General features: G+C 43.1%; 1 protein-coding gene across 1 annotated transcript in view; it reads right to left on the bottom strand.

The window, feature by feature from the left end:
• Window positions 1–16,953, bottom strand: part of LOC141133704 (uncharacterized) — a 182,855-nt gene that overhangs the window by 56,948 nt on the left and 108,954 nt on the right. The window contains exon 9 of the mRNA XM_073623201.1: window positions 1,418–1,569. Within this exon, the coding sequence (XP_073479302.1) occupies window positions 1,418–1,569 (152 nt within the window). The remainder of the gene's footprint in view (window positions 1–1,417; window positions 1,570–16,953) is intronic.

Here is a 16,953-nt window from a genome sequence, read left to right as displayed (position 1 = left end):
CATACTGTGGTCTATATTTTTAGATGTTTATTGTGTGCAAACCTTTTTTGTGTTTTTTTTTCACTTACTTTGCACATCATTGCTCATTTTTAGCGCTGCATCGTTTTTTATTATTTGTATCTAGAGTGCTTGTATCTGACTCTTTGGTGCTGGCTGCTTTGTGGTTATTGGGGTATTTTTAAATCATTATTACCCTGTTTGTTTCAATTAGGCATCTAGCACAGTGTTAACCCTTGTTTGTTGGTTTTTATACATATTTTAATTATTAATAGTTTATAAAACAGAAGTGAACAAAAGAAAAAAATCAGCAGGAAAATAATAATTAAATGGAGGAGAATAAGGAGGTAATTAAGGCTAATTGGAGTAAATTAAGAGGTAATAGGGATTAAATAGAGGAACATTTAATAAACAACAAAAAAAAAATGTTTGCACTTGACAGGTTGCTTTAAACTGACTACAGATCAAAGATCATCCCTTTGATCTGTAGATGAATAAACAGAAAGATACCAAAAGTAACAATGTTTCTTTTTATCTTTTTGTTTCAGCAGTTGAGGAATGTTGTTGATAAACATTGCCCGGAAGCTTTTTTTTTGTTGACAGCTCCAATTGCCGGCGTTCTGTCAAAAGAGCCAACTCGCCAAAATCCAAAATGTCACTTTCAGTGATTCTCTAGCACCTGCAATTGGGGATTTCGACAAGTTGGATGTCTTCATAGAGCACCAACAGCATATACACTACAGTACAGGACCAGTTGGCCTTTTTGACAGAACACCCGGTAAGGAGGAAAAAAAGGTTGTCACTGCCTTGGAGGCGGTCATGTTGTTGGTTATTAGCGGGCAGGACTAACAATCTTTACCCATTATAGCATGTACCGTAGTGTATACACTGCTAGTGTTTTGTGAAAACAAGCAACTCGTCAAATTCTCCAATTCCTGCTGTTTCAGCGTCACCGGAAGTGACATAATTGGAGATTTTGATGAGTTGACCCTTTTGATAGAATACGGGACTTCCTTTACACTTCAGCTGTCAACAGGGAACCACTGACTGCTGAATGAGTCATCAGTTGCTAAGGATGCAGCGGCCCCACTCCTTGACAACCAATAATTTCCGGCTTCCCGCGAATCCCGCTGACAGCTGAAAGAATTGTCCCTGAAAATATCTGTTTCAGGTATCTGAGCATTTGCACAAATACCGAAACTTGTGTAAATGCTTAGTATCGGCACCGGGAATCGGTGCAACCCCACTCTGTAGCAATAAGTATTGGAGCCCCAGAACCTTTTGGATTTATCTCCCTACAAGATTCCAAATATCTCCACAAATCCATTAGAGGTAATAGTGTTTCTTCTAAAAAGAAGGTCACACGGGAAGATGATAACTGAGCCTCCTTATTCCCCATAGTGGTGCTCACCGCTCTTACCATCTCATCCTCTCCATTAATGATCACCAGGTGAGCCGACTTTTTCTCACATTCTTCTTTGGCAGACTTCCATGGTATTGGTTTCAAGGACCTGTAGTAACAGCTGAAATTATAATACCCCCAGGTCATATCACACAATGGCTGAAAGGAGCCTGAAAAAGAAAGGGGGAGGTGTAAAATGACAATGAACTATCACAATAGCCCAAATGGGTCATGTTGATAAGATTATAGTAAATGGAAAACCATGTAATAATTGATACATCTCAGACTATCGGGATCTTTTCAAATTGTATCAAGTTTTCATTAAAGGATAATGCAGCTCTTAAATAGGGATGAGCTTCGAGTTCAAGTCGAACGCATGTTCGACTCGAACATCACATGTTCGACTCGAACATCGCATGTTCGACTCGAACATCGCATGTTCGACTCGAACATCGCATGTTCGACCGTTTGTCGAATTGCGAACGTTATGGGCCGTTCGCACCAAATTCGAGTGGCGCGTCACGGCCCATAATTCACTGCGGTATCGCAGTGCATTGCTGGCTGATGATTGGCCAAGCATGCACTATGACCCGCATGCTTGGACAATCACAGGGCCATCTGTACAGAGAGCCGTAATTGGCCATAGCCAGGGTGGCTTTGGGCAATTATGGCTCAGGGGGTTTAGTACACGCTCCACACTACATAAGGCCGCCTGCGTGGCGGCCTTGTGTAGTGTGTTGCGGCAGCGGTGGAGAGATAGACAGAGAGACAGTGTCATTTTAGACAGAGAGACAGTGTCATTTGATTTAAGTTAGATAGAGTAAGCAGGCTTGAATGGAGGAGAAGATTCGGATGCCGCACACCGGATGTAGTCAAACATCGCTATGAGTAAGCACTCAGTCCTGAGTGCGAAACGCGTCAGCTTATCTTTACTTTCTGCATGACAGTCTTGTTATTTTGATGATCCCATTTTTTCAATAAAGTGAAAATTTTTTGACTACATCCGGTGTGCGGCATCCGAATCTTCTCCTCCATTCAAGCCTGCTTTGCCTAGCATTCAGCCAGCACCTGGAGCTCTTCTGCTCTGAAACTTCTACTTACACCTGGGTCAGTGTCAGCCTGAGCGGTGAAAACACTTTCTTTGCTTGTCTGCATCTAAGGATAGATAGAGTAAGCAGGCGAGTCAGTTAGCTGCACTTACAGTTTATTGTGTATATATATGCATCCTAGGTTTTGTGTATATATATATATATATATATATATATATATATATATATATATACATACACTGTATTCAGTTTAGCTAGATCCGTTCCTGTTATTCTCTTCCTACTGACAGGCAGGCAGGTTTTTTTACAGTATTTACAACTACCTGAATAAAATTGGTGGTGTTCTTCTGATCCTATTAGTATCACAGGCAGACAGCTACAGTATTTACAGTTAGTGTAGTGTGTCCTCTGCACAGTGTGCACCTAAAGCTACCTAAAGACAATTGCTGTTGTTCTGATCCTATTAATACCACAGGCAGGCAGCTGCAGTATTTACAGTTAGTGTAGTGCATCCTCTGCACAGTGTGCACCTAAAGCTACCTGAAGACAATTGCAGTTGTTCTGATCCTATTAATAAGTAAAAAATACAGCGCTATAAAACCAATTGTGTTAAAAAATTATAAAAAGCTAAAAGCAGCTGCTAAAGTGGGATACACACATAGATAAATGGGAAAGTATGTAGCAGCGCTAGAAAAAACAATATATTGCTATAATGGACTGCACCAGTGGTATTTGACAACAATATTCCAATATAAACTGTAGTGATTGACAATAATATTATTATAATGTTCATTTGTTGTGTTGAAATTGATTAAAGATGAAAAAATTCTTCCATATATATTGGTTGTGCTCAAATTCCATAACCAAAGCGTGAATAAAAGTTTCTTAGAAAAAATGAATAAATCTTCCACCGCAACCACAGTGATAATACCATACAAAATGCACGCTTACCCTAAGGTAAGCTATGTGAGCCTGCGACCTATTACCCGGCCAGGGCCTTTATCTGGGAAGGATTCAGGGTGAACGATATCCCAGCAAATCCTATGGAAGTGGTCACTTAGACTGGTTCCACTTGCACAGAGTTCCAACAGCCTCACAAATTAGCTGCATGTGTAAAATTAAGTGTGTCACAGCCAAGTACTTGTGGGCAATCTGCTATCAGTACACCGACGTCAGATTGTACCAGGCAAATTTCCCTGCCCCAGCTGCTGCACCGCCAAAATAAGTTCTCTCCCAGCAATCCACATGCCCAGCGGTTGAATGCTAGCTTGGCAAAATTGCTAGCACTTCAACTGCTACCTTTTCAGTTGGTAGACTCTGCCCACTTCCGTGAGTTTGTGGAATGTGCGGTTCCTCAGTGGCAAGTTCCCAAACACCACTTTTTCTCATGGAAGGCGATACCGGCTCTCTACTGACATGTGGAAGGCAATGTCTTGGCCTCGCTGGACAGGGCGGTCAGTGATAAGGTGCATATTACCACTGACTCATGGTCCAGCAGGCATGGACAGGAACGTTACCTATCTTTCACCATGCACTGGGTGACTCTTCTGGCAGCTGGGAAGGATGCAGGACAGGGTGCAGTAGTGTTGGAGGTTGTTCTGCCACCACGCCTCCAAAATTCTACTAGTGGTGATTCTGCCACACCTCTCTCCTCCACCCCCTCCTCTTCTTCTTCCTCCATGGCCTCTTCCTGTGCTGATTTGTCCTCGGAACCAGAGGTGCTCCGTAGGCGTTCAAGGGGCTACTCAAACATGCAGGCAAAAAGATGCCATGCGGGGCTTGAGCTGGTGTGCTTGGGGGACAGGAGTCACACTGGGGCAGAGATTCTGTCAGCTCTGCAGGGGCAGGTTCAGAGGTGGTTGACACAACGCCAGCTTAAGCCAGGTATGGTGGTTTGCGACAATGGCACCAGCCTCCTATCCGCCCTCCGACAGGAACAACTCACCGATGTGCCCTGTTTGGCTCATATCCTTTACTTGGTGGTGCAGCCTTTTCTTGGTCAGGTACCCGGGCTTACAGGATTTCCTGAGGCAGGCCAGTTAAGTCTGTGTGCATTTCTGCAGGTAATATAATGCCAGTGCTCGGCTGGCTGACCTCCAAAAGGAATTTAACCTGCCCAAGAACCGCCTAATCTGTGACATGCCCACCAGGTGGAACTCAACGTTGGCCATGCTGCAGCGGCTGCACACGCAGCAGAGGGCTATCAATGAGTACCTATGCGACTATGGCACCAGGACAGGGTCAGGGGACCTTGGTTTTTTTCCCTACGCCAGTGGGCTATGATCAGGGATGCATGCACTGTCCTGTCACCATTTGAGGAGGCCACGAGGATGGTGAGCAGTGACAGTGCATGCATTAGTGACACTGTCCCTCTTGTCCGCCTGTTGGAGCACACACTGCATGGAATAATGGACAGGGCACTTGAGGCAGAACAGAGGGAGGAAGAGGGGGACTTCCTTACCTCTCAAGGCCACCTTTATCCTGACAGTGTTGCTGCGTGCCTGCCGATCACACAGGAAGAGGAGGAGGAGGAGGAAGAGGATTGTCAGCATGGAGGTGGAGCCTGGCACTCAGCATCAGCAGCAGTCTTCAAGGGATCATTTACAGTCCGAAGAAACCCATGGACTTGCATGTGGCTGGGAGGAGGTGGCTGCGGATCATGTCATCCTTAGTGAGGACTCTGGACCGAATGCCTCAGCAAACCTACGCTGCATGGCCTCCCTGATCCTGCAAAGCCTGCGGAAGGATCCTCGTATTTGTGGCATCAAGGGGAGGGATGATTACTGGCTGGCAACCCTCCTTCATCCACGTTAAGGGTAAGGTTTTGGATCTTATCTTGCCGTCACAGAGGGAGCAGTGGATGAAACATCTTTGGGAGGCCTTGCAGAAAGGTTTGTGCAACGCGTTTCCAGAGCCTGGGAGGTTACAATTTCCTGGTCCTCCTGGACAACGTGTTGATGAGGCTTCGGTCAGTCACAGAAGGAGCGGTGGAGAAGGTGGCCATCTGACCGATGCGTGCAGAAAATTTTTTAGTCTGTAGCTCCAAGGTCTGATGGGTTCCAGCAACCATCGCCAGCGTCTGATTCACATGGTGCAGGATTACCTAGGGGCAAGATCAGACTTGGACACCTTTCCCACCGAAAATCTTCTGGGTTAATGGGTTTTGAGGATGGATCACTGGCCAGAGCTTGCACAGTATGCAATTGAGCTACTGGCCTGTCCTGCATCCAGCATTCTTTCAGAACGCACATTCAGTGCTGCTGGAGGCTTTGTAACCGATCACAGGGTGCACCTGTCCACCGAATCGGTCAATCAGCTGACCTTCATAAAAATGAATCAGTCTTGGATCACCAGCTACCAAGCACCTGATGCTGATGTAACCGATTGATTTTTTTATAATGTGAGATCCCTTGAAGACTGCCTATGCTGATGCTGAGTGACTATCCTGTTATGCTGAGTGACAATCCTCTTCCTCCTCAATTTTCATGCTGATAGCTTGTAAGAACATTTTTGGTTCTGGGCACCGCCACCAGTGGCCAAGGCCCAATTTTTCTGCCCCTGTTTTACAGGGGCATGTAATTACAATTTTTGATGCAATACTTTGCAGCAGGGCTCATTCCTGTGCTCCAACTAGAGTATCTGTGAGGGGTTGCAGTGTTGTGGCACCAGCACCAGTGCCCATGGCCCAATTTTTCTGCCCCTGTTCAACAGGTGCATGTAATTACAATTCTTGATCTACAGTAATATTTCACAGCATGGCCTGTTTCTGCGCCCACCAAGATTAACTGTGAGGACTTACAGTGTTGTGGCACCAGCACCACCACCACCACCAAAGGCCCAATTTTTCTGCCCCTGTTCAACGGGTGCATGTATTTACAATTCTTGATCTAATATTTCACAGCAGGGCCCGTTCCAGCGCCCACCAAGAGTAACTGTGAGGGCTTACAGTGTCGAGGCAATACCACCACCAAACTTTCGGTCCGTTCGCAGGTTCTGGTGCGAACCGAACCGGGGGGTGTACGGCTCATCTCTACTCTTAAGTGAAAACTATTAACACAACTGAGCTGTATACTGTATATGCTATGTGATGGAAGGTTTTTGAACATCTGGCCATTACACCTACACTTACCGGCCAATTTATTAGGTACACCTGTTCAATTGCTTGGTAACACAAACTGGTAATCAGCCAATTACATGGCATCAACTCAATGTATTTAGGCATCTAGACATGGTGAGGACAATTTTCTGAAGTTTAAACCAAGCATCAGAATGGGGAAGAAAAAGGACATATGTGACTTTGAACGTGGCATGGTTGTTGGTGCAAGACGGGCTGGTCTGAGTATTTAGAAAACTGATGATCTACTGGGATTTTCACACCTAACCATCTCTCGGATTTACAGAGAATTGTCCCAAAAAGAGAAAATATCCAGTGAGCGGAAATTGGGTGGAGGAAAATGCCTTGTTGATGTCAGAGGTCAGAGGAGAATAGGCAGACCAGTTGGACATGATAGAAAGGCAGCAATAACTCAAATAACCACTCATTACAATCAAGGTGTGCAAAATACCATCTCCTAATGCACAATACATTGAACCTTGAAGCAGATGGGCTACAGCAGCAGAAGACCACTCCGGGTGCCACTCCTGTCAGCTAAGAACAGGAAACTGAGGCTAAAATTTGCACAGGCTCACCAAAATTGGACAATAGAAGATTGCAAAAACGTTGCCTGGTCTCATAAGTCAAGATTTCAGCTGCGACATTCAGATGGTGGGGTCAGAATTTGGCATAAACAACATTAAAGGATGGATCCATCCTGCCTTGTATCACCAGTTCAGGATGCGCAGATGTGCAGCCGACAAATCTGCAGCAACTGATGCTATCATGCTATCATGGACCAAAACCTGAAGGGCCTGGTATGGATTTTGGGGAGTACCCCCACACCATTTTTTTTTAATTTTTGGCACGGGGTTCCCCTTAATATTCATACCAGGCCCAAAGGGCCTGGTAATGGACTGGAGGGGGGCCCATGCCATTTTTTTCAATGATTTTTATCTATATTGCCGGGATCAGACAATACAGGCGCGAGCAATTTTAAATGACATTTTTTCCTTTAGAAATGTCATTTTGCTGTGGTACCGTTATAAACACGGGAAAATTGCACCACTTTACAGGCATACTATAGACACCCCTCAAGCATGATATTTAAAGGAATATTTCATTTTTATGGTTTCACTTTAAGCATTATTAAAATCACTGCTCCTGAAAAAACAGCCGTTTTTAAAACATTTTTTTGCATTGATCCATGTCCCCTGGGGCAGGACCCAGGTCCCCAAACACTTTTTATGGCAATAACTTGCATATAAGCCTTTAAAATTAGCACTTTTGATTTTTCACGTTCGTGTCCCATAGACTTTAAAAGTGTTTGCACAAATTTTTTGCCTGTTCGCATGTTCTGCTGCGAACCAAACAGCTCAACCCTAGTCATGTAGAATTAAGGCAGTTCTGAAAGGAAAAGGGAGTCCAAACCGGAACTAGCAAGGTGTCCCTAATAAAGTGGCCGGTGATTGTATACGAGTTTGCTGAACAACCCATTTTGCCAAACCATGACCACATGGAGGTAACCTCTACTCTTCTGGGAAGGCTTTCCATTGGATTTTGGAGAGTGTCTGTGGGAATTTGTGTCCATCTGTAAGATCGGGTACTGATGTTAGATGAGAAGATCTGGCTCACAAGTGCCATTCCGTAGGGTTGAGGACACTACACATGGCAGTGTGGTGAGCTACATACCACTGTGTACCTCTTATGTTCACAGTTCCATAAACTGAATAGAGATGGGATGAACACCCCCCAGTTCAGTTTGTGCCAAAACTTTCAAACATCACAAAAGTTCGGAGTCAAACAACGAAACCCATTGAAGTCTATGGGACCCGGATTGGAAAAATCAAAGTTCCCATTTTGAAAGCTTATATGCAAGGTATTGAGCATACAAAGGGTATGGGGGTCTGGGTACTGCCCTGGGGGGACATGTATCAATGCACATTTTTTCTTTAACAAAGATCATTTTTAAAGGAGCGGCGATTTTAAAGTTGAACATTAAAAATGAAAAATTAATTAACCGCTTCAGCCCTGGAAGATTTTACCCCCTTCCTGACCAGAGTGTTTTTTGCGATTCGGCACTGCGTCGCTTTAACTGACAATTGCGCGGTTGTGCGACGTGGCTCCCAAACAAAATTGACGTCCTTTTTTTCCCATAAATAGAGCTTTCTTTTGGTGGTATTTGATCACCTCTGCGATTTTTATTTTTTGCGCTATAAACAAAATAAGAGCGACAATTTTGAAAAAAACACATTATTTTTTACATTTTGCTATAATAAATATCCCCCAAAAATATATAAAAAAAAAAATTTTTCCTCAGTTTGGGCCGATACGTATTCTTCTACATATTTTTGGTAAAAAAAATCGCAATAAGCATTTATTAATTGGTTTGCGCAAACGTTATAGCGTTTACTAAATAGGGGATAGTTTTATGGCATTTTTATTAATAATTTTTTTTTACTAGTAATGGCGGCGATCAGCGATTTTTATTGTGACTGCGACGTTATGGCGGACATGTCAGACATTTTTGACACATTTTTGGGACCATTAAAAATGCACTGATTACTGTGTAAATGACACTGGCAGTGAAGGGGTTAACCACTAGGGGGCGGGGAGGGGTTAAGTGTGTCCTAGGGAGTGATTACTAACTGTAGGGGGATGGGCTGTGTAGGTGACGTCACTGATCTCTGCTCCGATGACAGGGAGCAGAGATCGAGTGACACTTGTCACTAGGCAGAACGGGGAGATGCTGTTTACAATGGCATCTCCCCATTCGTCCTCTCCGTGAGGCGATCGCGAGTATCCCCGCGGCGATCGAGTCCGCGGGACCCGCGACCCGGCTCACGGAGTTCCCGGCGCGTGCGCGCACGCAATGGCACAGCGGGGAATTCAAATGGACATACAGGTACGCCCATTTGCCCAGCCGTGCCTTTCTGCCGACGTACATGGCCGTGCGCCGGTCGAGAACCGGTTAAATATAGTGCCTGGGGGGTCCCCTTAGTCTGCCTTAGTGGCGCATCTGTACCGTGTATAGAACCTGCTGCAACAAAAATTAAATTTATAAAGAAAAAAAAAGACATTTAACCACTTCCCTACCCGCCTATAGACATATGACATCCACAGATGGGATCTCCCATCCTGGGTGGACGTCATATGACGGCCTCGGGTTCCCGGCCGCCTAGGGGGCGCGCGCCAGCCGCGTTGCTCGGGACCTGGTGCGTGTGCCCGGCGGCCGCGATTGCCCGTTAACCGGGCCGGACCGTGGATCTGTGTGTGTAAACACACACAGATCCACGTCCTGTCAGCTCAGAGGAGACCGATCTGTGTTCCCAGAACGGAGGAACACAGATCGGTCTCCTCCCCTTGTGCGTCCCCTCCCCCTACAGTTAGAATCATTCCCTAGGAAACATTTAACCCCTCCCCGCCCCCTAGTGGTTAACCCCTTCACTGCCTGTCACATTTACACAGTAATCAATGCAATTTTATAGCATTGATCGCTGTATAAATGTGAATGGTCCCAAAAATGTGTCAAAAGTGTTCGATGTTTAATTAATTGAAAAGTCCGCGCTTAGGAAAATAACTATTAAAAAGGGCTGCAGCCACCCCTAAATTGATTCCTAATGAGGAATCAATTGAAAATGGTAATAAAGAAGTATGGGGAAAATTGGCGCTGCCCTATGAAATTTGTGTTAGTTGAGGATCTAAAAATTAAATTAAATAAATAAGTGATTATATTAGTGACTACAATTGTGTATATGAGAGAGTGTATGGGTGTGTAGTGACTGTCCCTCTATATATGCACCAAAAATAATTAATGTAAAATCCTACTAAGTGAATATATTTTGTATCATGTAGGTAAATGTAATTGCTCCACTACCGGTGAGGTGCTAAATTTACATAATAAAAAAATAAAATAAGATAAAATAGAAAATATTATATAGTATGTTTGTACAAAGGGTCCGTGAAACTACCCACTGGTTAAATGCTCGTGCTAACCATGTGTGGTTATCAATTAGCTCCACTAGATATAGTGATTAAAGTGCACTGAGTGTAAAGTGAACAAAAGTGCAACAACCTATAAGTTGTTATAAATTACCTCAAATTCCATATATATACACACTATAAAAAATACAATTTAAAAATACAAATATATATGCAGGAATCAAAGCAAATAATATATATAAAAAAGGCACCAAGTGTAAATACACCATCTGTAGACCAGTCCCTGTAATTGGCAAATACTGGGATGAAATGTCTAGTATATAGAGATCAGGATCAGTTGACTTGCATTCAGGAATACTCAAAGTCCTCCTCACACACAGAGAAATAAACAGGGGGCTTGCATGGTGAAGTATGTCCGGTTTATTAAAGGTTAGTTATACAATAAAACGTATCAACCTTAAGCAGTCGCGGCTAATGGCTGAGTATGAGATCAGGAAGTAAACAGAATCCTGTGTCCCAGCGTGCGTACCAGCCGGCTCTTCCGGGTATGACGTGTGAGCGTGACTCCGCCTTACGCGTTTCGTCATCAGACGTTGTCAAAGACGGTGTCGACGCCTCACGCTTCACACAAAGAAATAGTCCTCCCGGCTCCATCAGACCGCCCCTAATCATGTAAATCACCATGCAAGCCCCCTGTTTATTTCTCTGTGTGTGAGGAGGACTTTACAGCACGGAGGTGGATAATAGTGAAGGTATCCGGATTTGGACCAGCATAAGGGACCCACAGTAACAGTCTAAGCAGAAGACACCTATGGTGAGTGGAGCCTAAGAGGGACACCTGAGAGAGCTACCCAAAGACACCCACTCCTCTGCCTAATACCCCCTCGGGGGTGACGGATTCTGGTGAGTGGGGGAGCACCGGGGGGGAGCACTTGGAGTCACCAGCTTCCATTTTTTATCTGCACGGAAGTCACCTTACATTACCCTTTGAGTATTCCTGAATGCAAGTCAACTGATCCTGATCTCTATATACTAGACATTTCATCCCAGTATTTGCCAATTACAGGGACTGGTCTACAGATGGTGTATTTACACTTGGTGCCTTTTTTATATATATTATTTGCTTTGATTCCTGCATATATATTTGTATTTTTAAATTGTATTTTTTATAGTGTGTATATATATGGAATTTGAGGTAATTTATAACAACTTATAGGTTGTTGCACTTTTGTTCACTTTACACTCAGTGCACTTTAATCACTATATCTAGTGGAGCTAATTGATAACCACACATGGTTAGCACGAGCATTTAACCAGTGGGTAGTTTCACGGACCCTTTGTACAAACATACTATATAATATTTTCTATTTTATCTTATTTTATTTTTTTATTATGTAAATTTAGCACCTCACCGGTAGTGGAGCAATTACATTTACCTACATGATACAAAATATATTAGGATTTTACATTAATTATTTTTGGTGCATATATAGAGGGACAGTCACTACACACCCATACACTCTCTCATATACACAATTGTAGTCACTAATATAATCACTTATTTATTTAATTTAATTTTTAGATCCTCAACTAACACAAATTTCATAGGGCAGCGCCAATTTTCCCCATACTTCTTTATTACCAAAAGTGTTCGATGTGTCCGCCATAATGTCGCAGTCATGAAAAAAAAAATTGCGAACGCCGCTATTACTAGTAAAAAAAAATAAATAAATATTTTTTTTTTTAAAATGCCATAAATCTTTCCCGTATTTTATAGACGCTATAACTTTTGCGCAAACCAATCAATATACGCCTATTGCGATTTTTTTTACCAAAAATATGTAGAAGAATACGTATCGGCCGAAACTGAGGAAAACATTTGTTTTTTTTTTTAAAATGGGGATATTTATTATAGCAAAAAGTAAAAAATATTGTGTTTTTTTCAAAATTGTCGCTCTTCTTTTGTTTATAGCGCAAAAAATAAAAACCGCAGAAGTGATCAAATACCACCAAAAGAAAGCTCTATTTGTGGGGGAAAAAAGGACGTCAATTTTGTTTGGGTACAACGTCGCACGACCGCGCAATTGTCGTTTAAAGTGCAACAGCGCTGAAAACTAAAAATTGGTCTGGGAAGGAAGGGGGTGAAAATGCCCTGTATTGAACCGGTTAAATTGATTTTCCCTGCAAGTCTTCTTTATTTTGTAAACAATGGCTTGGGGAGCCAGTCTGTATGATGAGGGCACAATTTAGTGCTCTCGGAACATGATTAGAGATAGATTGGATAAACTCTGGTGTACTTTTGCAGACTTTGGATAGAAGTAAAAGGTGTGGAAAAATTGGTCTTTGGGTGTTGGTGGTGCCTTCACACCTTAACCCTTTAGAGGTACTCTTGATGAAAGCAAGAATTGTCCTTGCAGTAAAAAATTTAAATTATATGCACCTGTCGAACAGTTGCATAAAAATTGGTCCTTGGGTGTTAATTGTGCCCATAATACCTTTACCAAAACATTTCTTCCAGATAAAATCAACATCCACAAAGCTAGTCAGCCTAGACAGTCTTGCAGAGATTCCACATCCCAACAATACTTAAAGTGGGGTTCCACCCAAAAAACAAAAATACCTGGAAAAATTCTAAAAAAAAACCCAAAAAAACATTTGGATATTTTTTTTTTTTTTCACTTACCTCTAAATGCCTGTTGCTAGGTGGTCCCTCGTAGTCTGCCTGTTCCTTTGCCTGGGCTGGTGACATCACTTCCCCCTCGGCACAGGAAGGGCTCAGCTCTGCTCCCTCCCTCCTGTCAATCATCTGGGACCTATTACAGGTCCCAGGTGATTGAGCGGCCAATCACGGCGCGCAGTGAAGCCACAGCCCGGCGCCCACAGTTGAAATTCCGGCGCCGACGAGCGGGGCTTCGATCCCCGCATCGCTGGACCCTGGGACAGGTAAGTGTCCAATTAAAAGTCAGCAGCTGCAGTATTTGTAGCTGCTGACTTTTAATTTTTTTTTTTTTTGACGGCCCCCCTGGGTGGAACTCCTCTTTAATCGGCAACATCGGCATCAGGGGTTTTATAGTTGCTGCTAATCCAGGAATGGTTCCTTTTGATTAATGTCAGCCGGTCAATGGACACACACTTTTATTTGTCACAAAACCTCCGGCAGCACTGAATGCCCATTCAGAAAGCATGCTGGATGCAGGGCAGTTCAATTAGATACTAGGCAAGTTCTGGCCAGTGGTCTATTCTCATGACCAGTGACCAAGTGGATTGTCAACTGGAAAGCTCTCCATGTCTGTTTTCATCCCTGGATAATCTCCCACCATATGACGCAGATGCTGCCAATGGGATGTGGAAGCAGGTAGGGGGCGCTAGTGATTAATAATGAAAAAACAAAACAAAAACAAAAAAAAAAAAACGTGATAATAATAAAGTCCCAATAGTTGAATGAACACAATAAGACAGTGGAGCGAAAAAATCTTCCAGGATAGATTGATTCCTCAATGTAGATAAATGGAAAAACCTTCACCGAGAGTTAAAGTGCACCCCGTTGTCAGCCAGTCTCACCACTATCTGTCTGTTATCTTCCAATAATTTAATTCTCTCCCAAATTGATTGATTATTCTGGTATTTAGTTACTTCTATTTGGCGAACCTCATCTTGTACCATAGTCCTAAAGACTTCTATATGGTGGTTAGAGCCCTTTTTGGGGTTGAATACAGAATTGTTTTTTAAACCACTGTGTGTGTAGGGGTCATTGGTGTTGCCCTGCAAAATGTTTTTTAATATTTAATTTTCTGATATATTTCTTAATATCAACAAATAAATTGAAACCGTTTTACACTATGGAATATTCTATTGTCATTCATATATCCCATGTCTGAGTACCGAGGCAAGAAGGGTCCTTTGCCTATTACCATCCAGCATCCAGCCGTCCCATGTGAGCAGGCAGAATCCTGCACAAGCGCTAATGACTCTATTTTTAACTAAAGGAGTCATTGGTATCTGGTAAGCAGATATCTATCTACCACTGCAAGGTGCACTTTAACTCTTGGTGAAGGTTTTTCCATTTATCTACATTGAGGAATCAATCTATCTTGAAAGATTTTTTCGCTCCACTGTCTTATTGTGTTCATTCAACTATTGGGACTTTATTATTATCACGTTTTTTATTGTGTGATATAATTTTTATTTTATTTTTCGCCATTCATGTTTTTATGTGTGTGATAAGTTTTTTTTTGATACTTAGCCGTGTCACTCGTTTTTGTTTTTTCATTATTAATCACTAGCACGCCCTACCTACTTACATATTATTGACCAATTTTTTTGCTCAACTTGGGGAGCAGCTCATTATGTAACCATTTTCAATTTTTTCACTTTTAATTTCATTTGGCGCGGAGTTTGTTTTTTTTCTTTTCATATCAAATGGGATGTGGAAGCTGACAGCCCTGGGCGCCAAGGACTAAAAAAATTTTGAAATGCATCACTGAGGTGGCCCCCTTCTACACCGCTCCTCCTTTGACCAACAAAAGTCTCAAAACTAGCTTTTCCAAGAGGCTGTAGCCTACCAGAGTTGGGAAAGGCATTACATAAACTCCTCTTTAAGGTGTCCTCAAGATATATCATCCTCTGCTCCCTCTGTGGGGACGGGATAAGTTCTGAGACTTTTCCCTTGTAATGGTGGTCAAGGAGGGTTGTCAACCAATAATGACCCTTCTTCTTTCGCAGGCTTTGAAGAATAAGGGAGCCCAAACACCACAAGTTTGCGGAGGCATGAGAAGGAGTCCTCGTGGTCTCTTCCCAGCCATGTACTACTCCCAAGGGTTCTAGGTAGTCATGTGCAATTTGTTTCGGTCTGAATACAAATTCGGATACATTTTTGGTTATTTGGAGATTCAGATGTATCCGAATCTCAGAATGAAATAGTACCGAAATAATGAAGTTATGAATTTAGTTGAAATACTTTAAATTTGCTTTGTTTAGCCCTTCGTTTTCAAACGAATTCCAACTTTTCAGAACAATTAGAATCGAATCCAAATTCTGTGTGAAGAAATAGCTGGTTGTTAAGTAGCTGGCCGAGAAGTGAGCCATGAGTCATCATCTGTCAGTGGGCTTCCCTACTGACAGATGAGTATAAAGAAAACATTGCAGGCATTGCCCGGCAATAGAAAAATGTTTAAAAAAATGGCACCACCCCTTTGTAATGTGGCCTGGTATGGTTCAGGAGAGGGGTTGGCGCTCATTTGGCCCTTTCCCTTTCTTGACCTGCCAGGCTGCATGCTCGGATAAGGATCCGGTATGGATTTCATGGGGTACCCCACGCCGTTTTTGTTAAATTTTGAAATGGGGTTACCCTTAAAATCTACACCAGACCCAAAGGGCCTGGTATGGACTGGGGGGACTCAACCCCATTTTTTAAAACATTTGTCTATTGCCGGGCAATGCCGGCATTGTTTTCTTTACACTCATTTGCCAGTGGGGAAGCCCGTTGACAGATGACTCATGGTTGTTAAGGACGCAAGTTACCAGCTCACCGTCCCACTGCTTAACAACCAGCTATTTCTTCACACAGAATTCGGATCGGTCGATCGTTTTTCGACTAATCCAAATTCTAATAGTTTCAAAAAGTTGGAATTTGTTAGAAAATCAATAAATGAAAAAAAATTTAATGAACAAGAAATTAAATTTAACGAAAACAAAACAAAACTAAACGGATTCCTAAACCAAACTAAACGAATTCTACAGCGAAACAAAATTAGTAACATAACAAATCTATCCAAAACTAAGCATGTCTGCCTCTGCTTCAATGCCTCCAAAACTGCCAGAATCCTCCTCTTCCTCCCTCGCCTCGTGTGTGTTTTGTGGCTTCGCAAGAATGGTGTTTGCATAAAGCGGGCCTTGGGAGGAAAGGAAGTCCTCCTCTTCCTCCCGCTACTGTGCTTTGAGTGCCCTGTTCATAATGCCATGCAGAGTCTGCTCCAGCAGGAACACAACAGGGATTGTGTCACTGATGCATGCATTGTCACGGCTCACCATCCTTGTCGCCTACTCAAATGGTGACAGTGCATGTATTCTTTATCAGCAGCCATTGGCATGGGGAAAAGAAGCTGAGCCACCCTAAGCCTGTTGTGCCATACACAGGTACTCGTTGATGGTCCTCTGCTGCATGTGCAGCTGCTGCAGCTTTGCCAAAGTTCCCAGTTGCCAGAGTTCCATCTGGTGGGCACGTCACAAATCAGGCAGTTTACAGGCAGGTGGAATCTTGCTGAATTTCTGCCAACCGAACACTGTCTGTGTATGACCGCCTGAAATCGCTACAGACTCTGCTGGCCTGCTTTAGAAGATCTTGCAACCCTGGGTACGTGTTTAAGAAATGTTGCACCACACAATTGAGGATATGTGCCAGGGGCATGGCACATGTGTCAACTTTCCCTTTTAAAGGGCAGACAGGAGGTTTGTGCCATTATCACACACCA

This window comes from Aquarana catesbeiana, linkage group LG03 (genome assembly GCF_042186555.1).
Source record: "Aquarana catesbeiana isolate 2022-GZ linkage group LG03, ASM4218655v1, whole genome shotgun sequence".
NCBI lineage: Eukaryota > Metazoa > Chordata > Amphibia > Anura > Ranidae > Aquarana > Aquarana catesbeiana.
This window is presented reverse-complemented; position numbering and strand designations above follow the sequence as displayed.